The 17,828-nt window shown below is 43.9% G+C and overlaps 1 protein-coding gene across 1 annotated transcript in view; it reads right to left on the reverse strand.

Annotated features, from left to right (window-relative positions):
• SFSWAP (splicing factor SWAP) overlaps positions 1-17,828 on the reverse strand; it is a 98,221-nt gene that overhangs the window by 67,851 nt on the left and 12,542 nt on the right. The window contains 4 exon segments of the mRNA XM_025195655.1: positions 4,933-5,068; positions 6,817-6,938; positions 8,079-8,304; positions 14,524-14,609. Of these exon segments, the coding sequence (XP_025051440.1) occupies positions 4,933-5,068; positions 6,817-6,938; positions 8,079-8,304; positions 14,524-14,609 (570 nt within the window).

Genomic DNA, 17,828 nt, shown 5'->3' on the forward strand with positions numbered 1-17,828 from the left:
TAGATGGGGAACAGCAGTTAGGGGGAATCCCTCAGAGGGAAAGAAATTTAAAAAACTAGATCTTGATAAGTGATGTGAGAAAACTGTATGAAAAAATAAAGGGGATGTAATACCTCTCCAGCTAAGACATCACGGTGTTTTAGACTTAGAGAAGGATTAAAAAGATGCACAAAATTAAATTGTTTGGACTCCTGTCATAGGGTTTTACACAAAACTAGCCTCAAAAATCTTCAAGGGTGATAGGAAAAAAAACAGATGCACCTAAAGAATGTGAGGTAACAGAGCCAAGACAAATATTTTAGAGTACTAGAGTCTATAGCAATTAGCTGTATGTAAAAGAGCGATAGAGAAAAAATAGCTTCAACAAGAAAGGTGGAAGCCGTAGTATACCAACAACCTGTATGAGGCATAGAAGAGAGACTCAGAATAAAGCTTGTATATAATCTCTAACCGTATGGAAATTTTACATCACTAAAACTTCCAAAATAATTAAACAGCCAAGACACAAGTCTGAGGAAAAAAAAGACAATTTCACTAATCAGCAAGGACAAAGCAAAAAGTAGTAAATTTAAATTCTGAAGGTGACCTTTTAAGTTCAGTATTAAGGACATTTCTGATAAAGGAAGCAGGCAGCTGAAGCAACAAAACACCAAATCAACACTCGCTGAAGACAACAAAAAACCAATTCCACTGATTTCAAAGCATGCTGATTAAGACCCCAAGGGAAGGTAAAGAATGAACATCCCTGGAGATATTCCAGCCTAGAACATCCTCCTCCTCAATCCTTGTGATGCAGACAGATTACCTACTGGATCCTCTGAAGGTCTTTTCCAACTCCAATTACACAAACTGAAGACTTCAGTCTGGAAGGTCCAATTATATTGAAAGCATATATTTATGCTTTTTAACAATTACACGGAGACAAAGCGTCCTGGGAGAGACCAAACTGGAAGACTTTACTACAAACCCATTTTGCATGCAAGGGCTAAATCCCTGATTCAATTTGTGAGGCTACTGCATGCTTATAAATAAACAGGGGCCCATTGGAACGTGCAATTTATTGCTTTTCTCCAATGGAATCAGATTACCGCTCAGGGCTTAGGTAACAGAAGAGGAGACAAAAATAAATCATGCAACAAATCCAGGTGGAGTCCAGAAAGGCAATTACCGTCAAGGAATATGATGCAGAATATTATCATTAGTCATGTTAGACATAATCCAGCACCTTTTCTTACTAGTTGTGTTGAGCATTAAGAAATTACCACTAGAGGAAAATGGCAATAAATGGAGCTTGGTTTGTGGGAACCTTGGCACAAAGTTGGAGTTTTCTTTGCGGTTCACAGGAGAGATTAGAATTGACAATGCCAAAAAATTCAGGAAAGTACAAGGTGAGAACGCCTGTTGCTTAATGACTAGGGGGTGCACTGATAAGCTTTTCTTGGCCAATATCAATAACCAATACTAACCATCCATATTGGCCGATACCGATCCGATAGGCAATTTACTGGAATGCAGCCAGACAGCTTAGAGAGCAGTGTTCCTGCTGGTAAGTCTCTGGGGGGGAAGGGGCATAGGGGAGGGAAGAGGAGTGGGGGGTGCAGATCGAAGCCCCCATGGTGAGGCAGGGACTGGGGCAGGGGCATGCGCTCTCAAGCCAAGGTGATGAATGGGACCCCTGGGATGGGAGTGGGATAGAGCCACAGGCAACTTGCCTAGGTGGCATGGGAGGAGGGGGCAGCTCTCTGCTGCTGCACACTGCCCCAAGGGAGGCATGGGGGCATGTGCCCCCTAGGATTTGTGCATGGGGCATGGGTGGGCTGCCTGCTGCAGGCAAAGGACCAAGGGATGCACCAGCCTCTTCTTGGCTGGGGGACTGGGCCGGGGGTGGTATATCCCACTTGGGGTGGGCGGAGGCTGGGCGGGCTCAGCAGCATAGGGTAGGAAGCAGCGGTGCTGGGAGAGCTGGTTATGGGGGGTGTTAAAGTGAATTTTGGGGTGGCTATAGCCCCCCAAGCCCCCCTAGCACCACTGCTGCCCACCCCACACAGCTGAGCCAGCCCTGCCTGCTCTGAGTGCAGCCCTGGCCCAGATCCCCTGTTGGTAAGAGGCTGGGGTAGCCCGCCCTCACCCCATGCACAAATCCAGGAGGTCACGCCTGGGGGTGTGCGCAGGGGTGGGGACCCAGCCCCCCTCCCCAGCTACCCCTGGATGAGCCGCCCACAGCTGTCCTGCTCCTGGCCCCCGGGTCCCATTCACCGCCCTACCTGGGAGGCAGCTGCCGATGCCCCACCCTACTCCCTCCCTCATCTTGGGGGCTCCCATCTGCTCCCCCCCACACAGACTTACCGGCAGGAGGCTGCTCTCCAGGCTGCCGGGCTACATTCCTGGCAATGTGCACATGGCATTTATTGGTGACATTATCGGGCAAAAAACCCCAACTGCCAATAACGTTAGTTTTCCTGTTATTGGTGCCAATTCGATTTGCAACCAATATATTGGTGTACCTCCATTAATGACTAAAGGATGCACATTTTCCTTAACTACTGAACTCTAATTTGGCATCTTCAGACGTTTTTCATAAGTAAACAGTTATGCAGATGCTATTTTAACTGAGAGATTTGGAAATTATTTTCCTAGAACTTTAATTGCTAAATAAAGCACTGCATCAAGATGCAGAGTGCAAGACTGGTAAAACTCAAACCAAAGATTTCCATATAGATTGATTATCGAATGGAGGAAAATGCTTAAGAACTTTTCATCTTGAAATTGCTTCCATTTGTGTGTGACATGGGAGAATACATTAGAGACCTATACTTTGCCACCTAATTATGATGCTTCATACTTTGTGCTTTTAACCAACAGTCTAGCCTATTATTTTGTCTTTAGGGATTTTCTGCATAGCAGAAAAATCTTACATAGCTGTTCAGAGAAGAGGACTTATTAGCAAGAAACTGGTAATTAGTATTACAAATATCAAGCATTAGGCATCCGATGCACCAATTTTCAAGACAAGTTTAAGATATATACAGAATATTTTTAAAAAGTTAATAGAAATTATCATTTCAATATGTTTTTTTAAAAGTGAGACATAAATGGATCCTTTTAGCCAATGGTTTAACATTCCTTAAAAGAAATGCAACCATTCATTGTGAACTGAGTACAAAAAATATTCACTAGAGAAGTAGGCTTACAGTTGGTTTTCTATATTCCTCCAATACCAAGCGTGACAATTCATTACCATGCACTAGCCGTCATGTTTTTCACACAAGTTCGTTATACTTTTCTGAACTGGACCCATGATTATATATCATCTATGTCTAATGAAATTTGGATATGGGGCCCAAACTGCTAAGACATGGAGTATCTTTTGTGGACTGCTGAGTGACCCAAGATACTTCCTTTCTTTATTGAGCTTTAGTGATTGTCTTCAGTAGGCTACTCGTCTAATCTTGTTTTGTAAAACAGCAGTTCTCTGGAATGTATACAACCATAAAGAAGTCTAACAATGGCTTATGTACTGTATGGTCCTGGATAAAAATGTGGGTCACAGACAAAGGTGGCAATTCTGATTCATGCTTCAGAATATCCATTTTCAACAGGGGAAAAAACCTCTGCATTTTCAGGTTACACACACATACACACACACACAAGCTCTCTCTGTGAGATCTGTCTGTACTCAAACTGTCACTGTCTTCTCATATAAGCCAATTTTGTCAAAACTACCATCCTTACTAAACTAAGTTACTAGGTAAGGAATGAGAAATCTGAATGTAAATTTGTACTAGAGTTCAGCCCACGACAGAGAAAATGAGGGGGCAGGGAACCCAACCACATTGCTAAAACGAGACTGGATATGTTATGGTTTTGTAAAGGTCTGTCAATCTGATAGTTATACATTATTACAATAACGTCATAATAATAGCTATTATTAGATAGCAGCTATGGGATGTTACAAAATTTATCACAAAGAACCAGGTGCTATGGACTGTTTCTTCTTGCTTGAACTCCCCTGCTACCTCCTTGACATGCCATTTTCATCCCTTTCATTACAGGAACTGACCTGTGTGAATGTGCCTTGCACTATTCTGAACCTGGCAAGACTTAAGCCCTGGAGTGAATTCCATAGGCTAAAATGTGATGCCAAAAATCACTCCATCTTAAAATATGGCCTTTATCAGCTTTCACATTTCTCATGACTGCCATGAAATTAAATTCTGTCTATAAAATAACTAGATCATAATCAACTTAAAAATCTGCATAGGAGAATTAAGTTTCTGAACTGGATTTGAATTGGACAAGGCTTTGAGACTATCACTGGAGCAATGTCCGGTGTTCCTACTTGCCCAGAAAGCAAGCTGGAAAGCTGCAGTTTCAAATGGGTTTGTCAACCAAACGGAGAATGAAGGGCAGTAACAGCAACACAAAGGTGATTAAATCAGGCACAGTAAAGCAGAGGCTAGGAAACAGTGTTTCTTGGATAAATTATGTGAGTGCTCAAACGTGTAATATGCAAGCAATCATCCTATAGATGAAACGCACAATATTTTGTTAGCATGTATTTCACGCTGAACTCATTAATGAAAGTTTTGTCAGTTCTTACTAAACATCAGTCTTTGTTTTAGTATAAATATTTCAGGAATATTTCTCACTGATGATCACCAGCAACCATAAGCTGTAAGGAAGCCTTGGGGGTTTGATCAGGCATTCGCTTTTGCTGTGCAACTGCTAGCATTGCAGGACATAAAAACATGCCATTTTTTTCTTAAAATAAAAGAACCCCCCCCCAAAGTAACAAGTTTACCAGAAAAATAATTTGACAAATTACAATACAAAAAGCCATGGAACTTTAAAATAAGGTTATCAATAATGGAAAGATCATCTTCTGGAAATAAATACTCAACTGCTATGATCCTTTTATCACAAAGTACTTACAATCCGTAGGATATTCCACTTGTGATGTCTGTATTGCTGCCCCATCTGTTGACTGGGGTGTGGATGAATTATTGTCAGACTGTGCTTTGCGAACAAGTGCTGCCAGTGGATGATCAGGATCCACTACCTTCAAAGGCTGTGGAGATTATTAATAGCCATTTAACCTTTGATTTACTACTTTAAATGCGAATTTATTTATACCCTCAATCTATGAAAGAGGAACAGCAATTTACTTTTTTCCCTTTCCAACATGAGCTTTGGAATGCTTTGTAAAGATAGCATCATTGTGCTTTAGAAATACCAAACTGACACACTGTATGGAAGACAAGCATACCCAATATGCTTAGAGTAGGAGTGTGCAAAACAGTCCGTATTCAATTCGGATTTGGCCTGAACTGGGGACAGTGATTCGATTAGTTGATTCGGATCACTGTCCCTGATTTGATTTGGCCGAATCCAAATCTGAAAATTTGATGCTGATTCGAAGAATCAGCTATTTGGCCATAGACGCAGCTTTTAAATGTTTTTTCTACATACCTCGAGGTACCAGGTGTGCCTCGTGAGCACTGCAATGCTGGAGCGGATGGAGCATCCCACAGGAGTGCCGGTGGGGGGAGGGGGGAGCATGCTTGGCAGTGAACCCAGAAGTAGACTGGAAGTACTTTCAGCCTACTTCTGGGTCTGCCGATGAGTGAATTCCACCCCCCCCCACACTGGCAGACCTGGAAGTGCTTCTGGTCCACTTCCGGGCCAGCAGCCAAGCATGCTGGGGAGGCCCCCGCACTTCTGTGGGACACTCCATGCGCCCCAACACCGCAGCATTCATGAACCCCAGCTACCTAGAGGTACGTAGAAAAAACTTTTAAAGCTGTGTCTATGTCCAAATCATCGAATCTTTCCAAACATCTCTGAATCAATTCAGAGGGTACCAGTTTGATTCGGAGAGATTAAAGGGTCTTCTGATTTGATTAAGATTTGGAGATTCAGCCACTGAAGCGGGCCGAATCTCTGCTGAATCAAATCAGGAACCAAAGCTTTGCGTAGCCCTGCCAGATGGTAATAAAACCTTCAATCCATTAAAAGACTAGCTCTCACAGGACTGGTTATCAACCTGCTGAAAAGTCTTTTACATTTATGGAAAAAGTAGGTCCACAGTGAACAGTAAGAATGATAAAGTTGCATATTTACACGTTTTAAATAAATTAATGAGAACTGTTAACCTATAAATAATTACTGTGAAAAAATATCCTTTGACCATATGAAATCACCTCAAAAATAAAACCATGTTATTTTGCAAATACAAAGTTACCTAGCATGCAATCAGACTACACACTTTTGAATACACCCTTCAAACCAAACAGGAAACACATTTAAAGCTCTTTTCTTAACGGGGCAAACTGACCTAAAAAATATTCCCCGCACCTCAACTCACTTTTTTTTTTTTTTGCCAGTAATTTTTTCAGATCAACTGCAGTGCTAGAGCAGGAATTGCTATTATAAAGCTTCTCCTTCACAACCCAGCTTTGAACTGCTTGATTCCGTGTTCCTGATTTAAGATCTTTATCATTAGTGATGTCAATTTGAACAACTACTTACTTACAAAGAGAAATGCAAGGACAAGCCAGGCTGTGAATGAACAAACCTGTTCAAGATCACCACTCTAGACACTTAACAGTTGTGTCAAGGAAAATTAAGCATTATCAGAAAACCAGACACAAAGGAATTATATGCTCTAACATATTTCAACACACAAAAGCTTTTTTTCAGGCTGCTTCAACAAAAGCAATTTAAATACAACAGTATGATGATTACATCCTTTACCCATCACAAATTGAAATCAGAAGCATTATAAGCTAGAACAGTTGATTTAACAAGATCAAATACCTTCATAAGCTCTTCAAGTCTACTGCATTTTTTAGAGGCAAAAAGACTCGGATGCAGATAATTTCCATCATCATCATCATCGTCGTCGTCGTCGTCATCTTCCTCAGACTTAGCTTTTGAATCTATATAAAAGCAACAGATGTTTGTTTAGATTTTTTTGAGAGGAGGCAGAGTGGAAAAAAGGGAGAGGGGGGATAAAGTCATGCTTGAATGCTGTTAAAGACCCTGGCTCTCAGAAATGTAGTCAATTAAGGACTAGCCAATTGAATTTCTAACATCTGAATAAAAACATTAAGTCTGGTGTTCACATCTCATTCTGTTTTAAATTGAAGTTACGGAACAAAATGAAAAGTCTAATTAAATTTAGACAAAATGATTATATAAGAATTAATATAACAAAATGAAAGTGTCCCGACCGTTTTAAAATCAGTTTCATTAGTTTTTCACAGGTGCCTCAAACTATTCTGGTTTTAAGCAACACATTTCGACAAGCGCAATGCACAGAAGTTCCAGTAGAAGATTTTTACTATTTATACTTTCATGCATGGCTAAAGTCTTTACAAAGAGCTTCAATACTGTAGGTCAAGACCCTGGCACAGATAATAAGACCTTTAAAAAAGATTAAATAGAAAAGCTATAGCAACAATTTTGGAGGTAATTACAATAATTATTAATGACACTACAGGACAAACGTAAGCCTGAAGACCATTTACTGTTTTAAGAGATGACACAGGACACAAAAAGTCATGGTTGAGAATCAAATAAAATTAGCACTTAGGTGCACAGAGCTTTTCTAATCTGACCTAATAAGAAATATGTTGGCATTAATATAAAAAGCTCCAAGACCACACCAACTCTTGGATTTGAATAAGAACATGTTTTCCATCAGATTTTCTAAGCAAAGTTACCTTATTTCGAAGCACCTTATCAAACCTATGTGTAGGATGACAGAACATTACTATGCCAATATGCCAACGCACCAAAGAAAGCGACAGCCCTCTCAACTGAAGCGAGGTGAGAGATTTTTGCACAGTTGATTATTTTTAGATATCTTTGACAGTCAGAGATTTATATTCTTAGCATTATTTGCAAATGGAGGATTAATGTGGATTTTCAACTCCCACATACAGATATAACACTGTGGATCACTTCAACATATATACAGAAGTATGCCATTACTCCCTGTGTACCAATACAGTGAACACGATCTCAGCATTGGACTCAAGAAATGTACACATGCATGCCCTGCTCCCTGTACTCACTTTTTTTCTCATCCGCTTTCTTATCAGAAGCAGCAGCATATCGCCCCTCTTTCATTGCTTTCTGTATGAATTTGTAATAGGGGTTGAGGTAGTGATCAAATCGCAAAAAGTCAAACTGAGAATTGCGTGCCTGCTTGGCTTTCAGCATAATCTCAAACTGCGCTCCCTGCTTGCAAACGAAGTTTGCAGTTCGTTCAATGATTGCATGCATTTTTGCTGTCGGTGGCTGTAGAAAAAAGAATAAAAACACTTATATATGCTAATAAATAGTTTTTAAAAGTCCACGTGTAAATAGCAGATAAGAGCCAAAGCAAGAATTAAACAAAAGGAAACTTATTTCTGCTGAAACTGAAAGGCCACCAAGAATTGATCATGCTTGCTTCTTCTAAGCTAGTAGTCCCAAACCTATGCCAGCCTACTGGCAACAATCCTGAGCAAGTAAAACAAGAATCAAACAAATATCACATTTGGTCTTCTGTGTCAAACTGGAGAAGCATGTGTGGAAAGCACATATCTGAGGCTTTGAGCAATGTCAGAAAGCCCTGCAGGTAACATGTTACCTGAGAGCTGCAGCTTGGGAATCTAACTCTTACCTATTAGTCTCTCTTAATACCATAACCATTACCCCTGTTCACAGCATTTGACAATACTATCCACCTATAAAAATACTGCTCCTTGACTGACACAGTTTTCCTAGTAGCACAAGATGCTTCTTCTGAAGAATTACATCAAAGCACTGATTTCTGAACCACAATTCTCCAATGCTGCCACACACACTCAGAGTCAAAAATGTCTAAATGCTTTTAACGTCCTTCAAGAACTCAGTTGCACGCCACTACTGCATTTCCAGGGATCAAATGCGCCCATCTCAAAACCAACCAATCTGGAGAACAAGAATGTAATTTAAAAGCAGAAACGTTTCATACACCACACAACTTGAGTCTTTATTCTGCTTAGCTGTTTTATCTTAATTATGTAGGATACATTTCTACATTTCAATTATCCCTGGACCAAATAAGAACTAACTGTCACATTAGTGCTGTAGTCTACAGTCACATATGTTTTACAGACACCAAAGTATGGATGGAACAGACAGAATCCTTTTAAACAGCCGACCGTTCCAAGCAGAGCTTTCATTTTTGTAATTGTTGTAATTTTTTTTTTAATGGACTGAGCCTTTTTTCAGGAACTTCACCAACCTGAAAAATAATCCCTTTTGTCTAAGTTTTTCCATTCCAAACTGTAACAAGTAAAACAAGCAAAGTGTTTATACCTTAGAAATTAAGTTTTAAATAAAAGATAGCAAAGATGCTCCTCTGGAATAACACAAGTTCTTTACTCTGTATCTTGACAACACTTTGTGCATAGCAAGTGTCACAATGCAACAATTCAGTCTCTTCCCTTTAAAAAAACTCCCACAAAAACAACCCCCTCCCCTCAAAAAAACCCAACCACCCCAGGAACGGGCAAGGAAAAGAGCTGCAATAAGAGACTAAGAAAAAGCCTTCAAAAGGTAAAGATGGGTAAGGGCTAAAACCGGTTCCTTATAGTTGTTATGCTTACCCCTTATAGTTGTTATGCTTACCCAACCCTACAGTTTGAAGGCTTTTTCTCAGTATATAAACTCAGTCCCTTATTGCAAATTAAGAGGTCTGCCTCTAACACTCCCCTCTGTTAACCTGGTGAACAATTAACATTTACACCTTTTGTAGTAATCTTTTACATATTTGAAATCTTAGGTTTCTGCCCAGTCTTCTGTGTTCTGGAAAGATTTAAGGAATTTAGTTTCTCTCTCTCATAGGTTCTGTTCTTTAAAACCTATTATACTTGTTGCTCTCATCTGGACTTTAGCCAAGTTGTCAAAATATTTCTTAAATGAGGTGCCCAGATTTGGCACGTACCTCAGCAGAAGTCTCATTCAGGTCAAAAAGAACAAGTCACTGTTGTAAGGCCCGCTTCGGGTCCTACACACAACGCTCTAATTAACAACATCCCAGAACGCTATTTGTCCTCTTAGTGCACTGCTGGCTCTCACAATCTGTGGCCCACTACACCCTTGGCAGTAGCTTGCTCTTTAGCCAGCTTTTCCTCTTTTTGCACTTGTCCGTTCAGGTTCTCTCTTATGGTGCAGCACCCTGCATCACTGCAGCACGGATCATCATCCTGTTGATTTCAGACCAATCTCCCCCAATTTATCAGAATTCCAATCCTGTCCTCCTAAGTGTCCCTTTGCAACCCTTTCTTGCCTGACGTCATTCACAACATTTTTAAGTGCAGTCTCTATTGAACCATCTGAGTCATTGCTGAAAATATTCATACCGAGTAATAGCAGACCCAGAACAGACCCCTGCTTGACCCCTCTATGCATCTTCCCAGTTCGACAGCAAGCCATGGGTAACTGGGGGGGAGAGGGAGGGTGGGTGGAAGCTTTCAACTAACTGTGCTGTCACTTTAGAGTGCTTTCATCCAGGCCCCATACCCCTTTATGGGAACATCACATGGGGCAGGTCAGAAACCTAGGCAGGGTATATTTTCTGCTGCTCTCAACAAATACATTGTATGTGCCTTAGACTGGATCTTATCAACAGCTCCCCCCTTTCCACTACTATCAGAAGACGTGAGATTGGTTTGGCATGATTTGTTTTTGATACATTCATGCTAGCTCTTTATATGCTCACGCAGATTATTAAATAATTTGTTCCAGGTCCTTTCCAGGGTACAAAGTTAGACCGACTAGTTTAGAAAGTCCCTTGGCCCTCTTTTCCTCTTTTTAAAAGGGAGAGGTATTTGTCCACTTCCCTGGGACCCCTCTCATCCTGAGTGACCCAGGTTTTCCATTTCCCATGGAAAAACAGAACAAAAACACGGATTTCCCATTTGTATCAGAGAAAATGTGGATTTTCTTTTTTAGCAGAGAAACCCATGGATTACCCCTTTTGCAAAGAGCTCTGCAGGCTGGCTGAGTTCCAGCCTGCAAGAGCTGTTTGCAAAAGGGGTGGGGAACCCCCCCAATCCTGCCGGGAAGGGGAAGAAAGAGGCGGAAGGGTGGGGCCCAATGCTCGTACTTACCAGAGGATGCTTCAAGCTCACTCTTCTTGGAGGTAAGTGGGGCTTGGGGGTTGCGGGGCATGGCAGGGCTGTGGGGGAAGTTGGCTGGGGTCTGAGGGAGCAGGGAGGTTTGCAGCCGGCTGGGCACTCCGGCTGGGAGGGGTTTGCAGCCTCCCCGCTCCTGGCTGGCTGCAAATTCCCCTTCCCAGCTGAAGTGCCCAGCTAGGCAGTACCCAAGCTGGCTGGGGGTGAGGGAGCGGGGAGGCTGCAGCTCTCGCCCGGCCAGAGTACTCGTTGGGCTGCAAGCCTCCCCCGTTTCCAGCCGGAGTGCCCAAGCTGGTTGGGGGCTGAGGGAGCGGGAAGGTTTGCAGCTGGCTGGGCACTCTGACTGGGAGGCAGGGGGTTTGCAGCCTCCCTGCTCCCTTGTGCACTCTCTGGCCGGAGGAAGCGGGGTTTGCAGCCGGCTGGGAGCTGGGAGGCTGCAAACCTCCCTCCCCACCACCCCCCGCCTACAGTTCCTCGCCAGCTGCAAACCCTTGGTTGCAAATGTTGTGCTCCCCGCCCTCCCTCAGGCCCTCCGGATCACAGTGTGTGAGACTGGCATAGCAGGGCACAGCGGGGCTGTGCAGGAAAGCTGCCCTGGCCACGCTTCCTCTGTGTGCACAGAGGCCGTGCAGGGTTGTGCCCCTTGCTGCTGCCCCTGCCTGCAAGAGAAGTGTGGCCAGGGCAGCACGGAGCTTGCAGCAGCAGGCAGATTTTGTGCACGTCCCCGTGTGCTGCCATGCTGGGTTGCACACGCTGCACTCCGGAGGGCAGCAGGTTGGGGAGCACGATCCCGCAGCGCACACATGCCCTGCCCCAACCCCCCACAGATCTCAGGGGCATGGGTCTCCCCTGTCCCCTGGGAGTGTACGCTGAAGCCAGGAGCTGGCCCTACCTGAGCCCACAGCAGGCAGGCAGCAGGGGGGGAGCCGACTTGTGCTCCTGCTGCAGCAGCCGCTGCCTTCCGCTGGGGGCAGGGAGCTGTGGACATGGATCCCTGGCCCCATAGCCCTAGCAGCTGGGGTCCCCTCTGGCAGGGCTGGGGGCAGGGGTTGTGGGGCATGGGGAACAAGCAGGGCTGGGAGGTTGCGGGGGATGAGTGAGGGACACCAGCAGGGCTGTGGGGTGCATTTAGTTTTAACCACAGGTTTTGGGATTTTTAATCAGAGAATTTGTGATTTTTTAATCATAGAAAACCAGGATCCCTGCGTCATCCTCCCCAAGTTCTCAGGAAAAAAAAACAACACCCCCCCCCCCGCAACAGCTTTTGACCAGGTCCTTACTTTCTCTAGGGTCCACTGGGCCTGTGTACTTTAAAATATCTGATTTATCTAAATGCCATCTAACCCCTTTTTCTGCTATTCTGGCAAAATGTTCCAGCCTAGCTGCTTTTTAAATTAACTGCAAGGAACAGCCTGTTACAACTACAATTCCTTTTTTAAAATGTGATCTAGCTTGGGAAACCAGAAAACCTGCTTTTGGGAGAGTCAATGTTTCTTGGGTCATGTCAGCAATTTGAGACCCGATCTCAACTCTTATGTAATCCCTGGAGATCCACCACCACCACTAGCTATTTGTATGCCTCCTCTAGTAGGTCAACTCCAGTCAACCAGAGATGAGAGGGAGGGAGAGAAATGGAGAGACTGAAGAGGCTGAACTGTGATCAGAATGGTTTGCTGGTATCCAGTTTCACATTAGTAGGAGAAAAAACAATCATGTTAGCAGGAAAATAAAACCCAGATCCCCAACACAGACGTCAGTCAAGTTGAAAATACAATTCATATCATAACTGAAAGCATTTACTCTACGTGATTGGTGCAAATTCCAAGATCATACACTGATATACAAGCTTATCCCCCCCCAAAAATTCCAAATGGTATGAATGCAAGGTCAAATATGCTCATTTGCATTTTTGTTCTTACATGTGTACAGTAGGTCAACAGTTACATGACTACTACAGTAGTTTTACATTTCAGTCCCACGTTGCACTCTGAAACCAAATTTAAAAACAATGTCATTTTTCTATTAATAGAAAACAAAACAGAGTTACTGCTGCCTTGGATTTTAACTGTTTTCCACTACCAACTGACTTCTGTAATTGCCATTCAAACACTACATTACTGTGCCCATTCTCTCTCATGTCTCAAACATCAACATTACTAATGGAGACTACATAATCACCTAAAGATGATGACAACTGTACTGTAGAAATGAATGTTCAGTGCACGTAAATTTCAGTTTGCACATGCTTTACAACTCAAAGATCTCATAGGAATATTCAGGATTAGGCCCATGAAATCAATAAAACATTAAGAACAACTCAAACAAAAAAATAAGGGTTTAAGATCTGTAATACAATTAGCTCTATTACATGCCACTGGATATTAAACAGGTTGGAATCCTTCAGTGAATATCTAATGGAAAAAATAAGCTATTGTACAACAATAGTCTATTTTCTGGAGCTAACGAACTAACACATATTGTATTCCCAGAGTTCTAATAACCTTTTCCAATTAAGAACTCAGATTAACTTTTGCACAACATTCCATAAAACAGGTATATTTATAATGATGAATCATACTACTTACATAACATTCGAAATTTCAGACAAATACCAATGTATTCAGGCATCAACATTACCTTGTGTCAGTGAAATGATATTTCTGGAAAGTAGTTGATTCAACTGCCAAGAAGATAAGCTAATTGTTTTCAAGCTCAAAAGCTAATGATAATACAGAAAGAGAAGTCCTTGAAAAGAGTTTCTAGAGTTTGAAAGTTCCCAAAAATAATATTACGCATCTCTAACAAATTATCAGTTGTAATTCTCTCCTTCCCAGAAGTAATCTCTAGTACGACTCTATGCAAGGGTCACTTGTTTGTGTTATAACCCCCATTTTAATTGTTTTCCCTTTTCTTTGAGCGGTTGAACTGCAGTACACTTCTGATCAAGATTTCTTCTTTGTGCTCCACATATAATAGATAATAAAACATTAGGACAAGGAAGTTCTTTATACTTTTTTTTAAACTAACTTACTAAGCACTATTTTACAGATACTTAGCCTTGTGTGCGGATTGCTATTTACTTCTAAAAAAGCAGAGTACGTCAGGAATAACTACATTTTTTCCCCAAAATATTTTCAAGAGCTGTTGAAATTAGGCTACAATAAAAATTGCACCATTCTGAATCCAGTAAGTTAGAGATAACCAGTCTAATTCCGAATTCTTGATTGCATCATTTGAAATTAAGCCACTATTTTAGAACAGCTGGTTAGACTTTAAATTCAGATTAACGAAACACCATGTAGTGAAAGTCCCAAGAACAGCCTAAAATTACAATGAAATTACACATACATACCAGTTCCACATCAGAAGGTACATTCAGTCCCAGTGGAGCAATGAAAGGTTCTTCATTTTCTTCCACGTGTTCTGTCTGAGTAGTTTCTAAAGTAAACAAAGTGAAATACTCTAGTACAGAACCACAAAGCTGCAATACAGAACAAATATATAAGCATAAATAAGGAATATGAACCACCACATACAATTCAAGAAATCAGAACGCTAACTACGAGGCTATGACAAGTTTTTGTACTACCTACATGAAGTGTGCCTAAAGGTGCTGGACCCAAGTCATTGTAATTACAATCTTACTTCCTTCCACCCAGTAGAATTGCCTTATGTTTGACACTTCGCCCAAGGTCTGATTTGCATGAAATTGGTACAATGATCTCAAGGTCCAGTATCTTAGGAACTCAGTAACTTTTCTTCCACTGCTAACAAAAAGGTCTTAGATCACAAACCACCTTAGATCAGGTGCAGGCAAAGTCCGGACCACAGCCCGGATCAGGTCCATGGTGGACTCCATCTCCCAGCAGCCCCTGCCTGTGTTGCTGCAGCTTGTTTCCATGGCCCCAGGAAAAGGCATGCAGGCAGATCACAGCTCTGCCCCAGCTCTGGATCACGTTGTCACCACCACAAGATCCCAGCCCCAACTCTGGAGCAGCTCCCCGCCCAGCAGTGCATCCTGCCAGTGCTGCCGGGGCTCCATGGAAAGCCTGGCCCCGTGCTGTCATGGCCCTGCTGGGGTCTCCGTGGAAACTGGCTGCAGCGAAACGGTCAGGAACTTCTGGGAAATGGAGTCCAGCTGCCAGCCAGATCTGCCATTTTGCTCACCCCTGCTTTAGCTGCATCTTGTACCATGAAAAGCCTTGTTTGTTTAGAACAAAGAGCTTTCCCAAAATTAAGGGACAAGTTTCATGGACCAGTAGGTAGAGATTTTCCTGCCAAATGCTCTAGAACAGGCCGTCCGACTGGTGGCCTACAGGGATTAAGTTGCAGCCCGCAAGAGTTTGAGTGGGCTCCTGCCCAGCCACTGCTGTCCCCACTGTTCTGGGTTCTCTGCCACCTCCTCCTCCTGACAGCCTCATGGGGCTGGACAGTATGGTGTGCTACACAGGGGGCTAAGGATGAGTCCAGGACTATGTGGGGCATGGGGAAGGGGCAGGAGAGATTGTACCTGCATGTTGCCAGGGGTAGGGCATGGGTGCACAGTGCTGCACTGGGAAGGGGAGGTGTTCCCACATGGGTGTGCAATACAACAGGGGGCATGGAGAGGAACATCTGCACAGCACGCAGCCTAATGGCCTGTGCCTCAGCTGGTACAGCCAATGCAGTGAACAGCCCCCACTGGTGTGACCCCCAGGGGCTTACAGGATCCTTTAGCGCGTCATATTGTCAACAACATTAACACTTAGAGGGATGACGGGGTCATATCAGTCTCCTGCTGTCTCATGCAACCATTTCATATAATACCTGCATACACACAATTAGTCCAAGTAGCACACAAGCTCACAAGTAGCGAGCTTCAGTAGGGTTTCTGCATGGACATCTGTCTGCCAGCGTGCAAAGCACTGTAGGAGCAGTGCCTAATTTTGTCCGCTCACAAAAAAGACTTTCCCCTGTACATACAAGCACATCCCTCTAAAGTTAATGGAAACAGTACAACAGAAGCAGGCACAAGCACTCTGCAAGGAATTCACTTCTGTCACTACACTGATTTACCACTAACTCAAACCTCACATTCTCCCCCCATCAAGTTAAAAGTTGGTTATACTGATAAATTTGTTACCAGGTTTGACAGATTGTTGTATTACCAAGCTGTTACCAGACTTGACATATTGGCACGCTTAACAAACCTACTTAACAAGTATTTAAAAAATATATATCCTTTTATAAATTTTATCTATTCCGATAGTAAATGGAATTTTAATTTGCTGAAGGTGAATTTACCGAATATTTGCCTGCGTGAATATTTATTAATAACATTTTTAAAAATTATATATTTATTTTTGCAAATAATTCACAAACATTTGGTTTAGTGGGATTCATCATACTAGTTTAGAGTTAAACAGACAGGATTACTTCAATCTCATAACCAGAAATCTAGAAAGAGCAGGCAGGAAAAAAAGGAAAGAGTTATTTCATCTCCAAGCGTGTGGACCATTACACGAAGGTTCACTTTTATATTGAAAAAACTAAAGCTAGTTTTTAATTATAATTATTTGGCTCTATTATTAATTCACGTACCTTTTGAAAAGAGAAGATGAAATCTACTGTCTGTAAGGTTACTACTTAAGTTCACATTAGAACAGGGCAATTATTTTGGGCAGAGGGCCGCTTACCCAGTTTTGGGAGCCTGACAAGGGCTGCATGGGTAGCCCCGCCCCAGGACAGGTGCCCCACCCCCTGGTCACCATCTTGGGACCAATGTCCCAATGTCTTTGATCCTAAGATATTGGGACATTGGTCCCATGTCCCAGGGCCAGCACTGGTGGGGCCCAAAGCGAAGCACAAGCAGGCAGGGGTCTGTGGAGCTGGCCTGGCCTGCACCAGTAGGGAGAGGGGGGAGCTGGCCCGGCTCCATAGAGCCCCTGCTGGCTGGGACCCCGCGCTCCTGCCACCCTGCTCTGGGCTCCGTCGGCACTGGCCCCGGGACACTGGTGTGGGCCCCGTGCTCCCGTACCTGCTCTCCACCCCCGCGGTACAGACAGAGGGCACTGCACAGTCCTGACCCCCTGCTCGCCAGCAGGGAAGAAGCTGGTGCTGAGTGTGGGGAAAAGTGGCCCCTTGCCCACCCCATGGCCAGTGCTCCCTGCTGCAGCCGCTCACAGCCCACATGGGGCTTCCCTGAGCACATACCGGCAGAACCACGTGGGCTGTGACCACCTGCTGCACAGGGCACTGGCCACGGGGTGAGTGAGGGGCCGCTTCTCCCCATGCTCAGCACCAGCTCGTAACCCAGCTCTGGGTTTGCCTGTTGGGGCTGAGCACAGCGGCAGCAGCCGGGCAGTGTTGGCTGCTGCTGCCCTCCCAGAGTGTGCGCTGGGCAGCTCACAGGCGGCGGTTGCAAACACTGCCCGGTGTGGCAAACAGGGGGGCTGCAGCTGCTGTCGCCATGTGCAGACCTGACGGGCGAGCCCAGGGCCGCGCGGGGCCCAGGCTGGCAGTGGGGCCAGGTTACAAGGTAGTGCTGAGTGCAGGTGGGGGAAAACGGTCCCTTGCCCACCCTGTGGCCGGCACCCTGCGCTGCAACCGCTCGCAGCCCACCTGGGGCTGATCTGGACAGCCGCAGGGCTATCCGCAGCACGACCAGGCCCCCCCCCA

This window comes from Alligator sinensis, unplaced genomic scaffold, assembly GCF_000455745.1.
Source record: "Alligator sinensis unplaced genomic scaffold, ASM45574v1 scaffold628_1, whole genome shotgun sequence".
Classification (NCBI taxonomy): domain Eukaryota; kingdom Metazoa; phylum Chordata; order Crocodylia; family Alligatoridae; genus Alligator; species Alligator sinensis.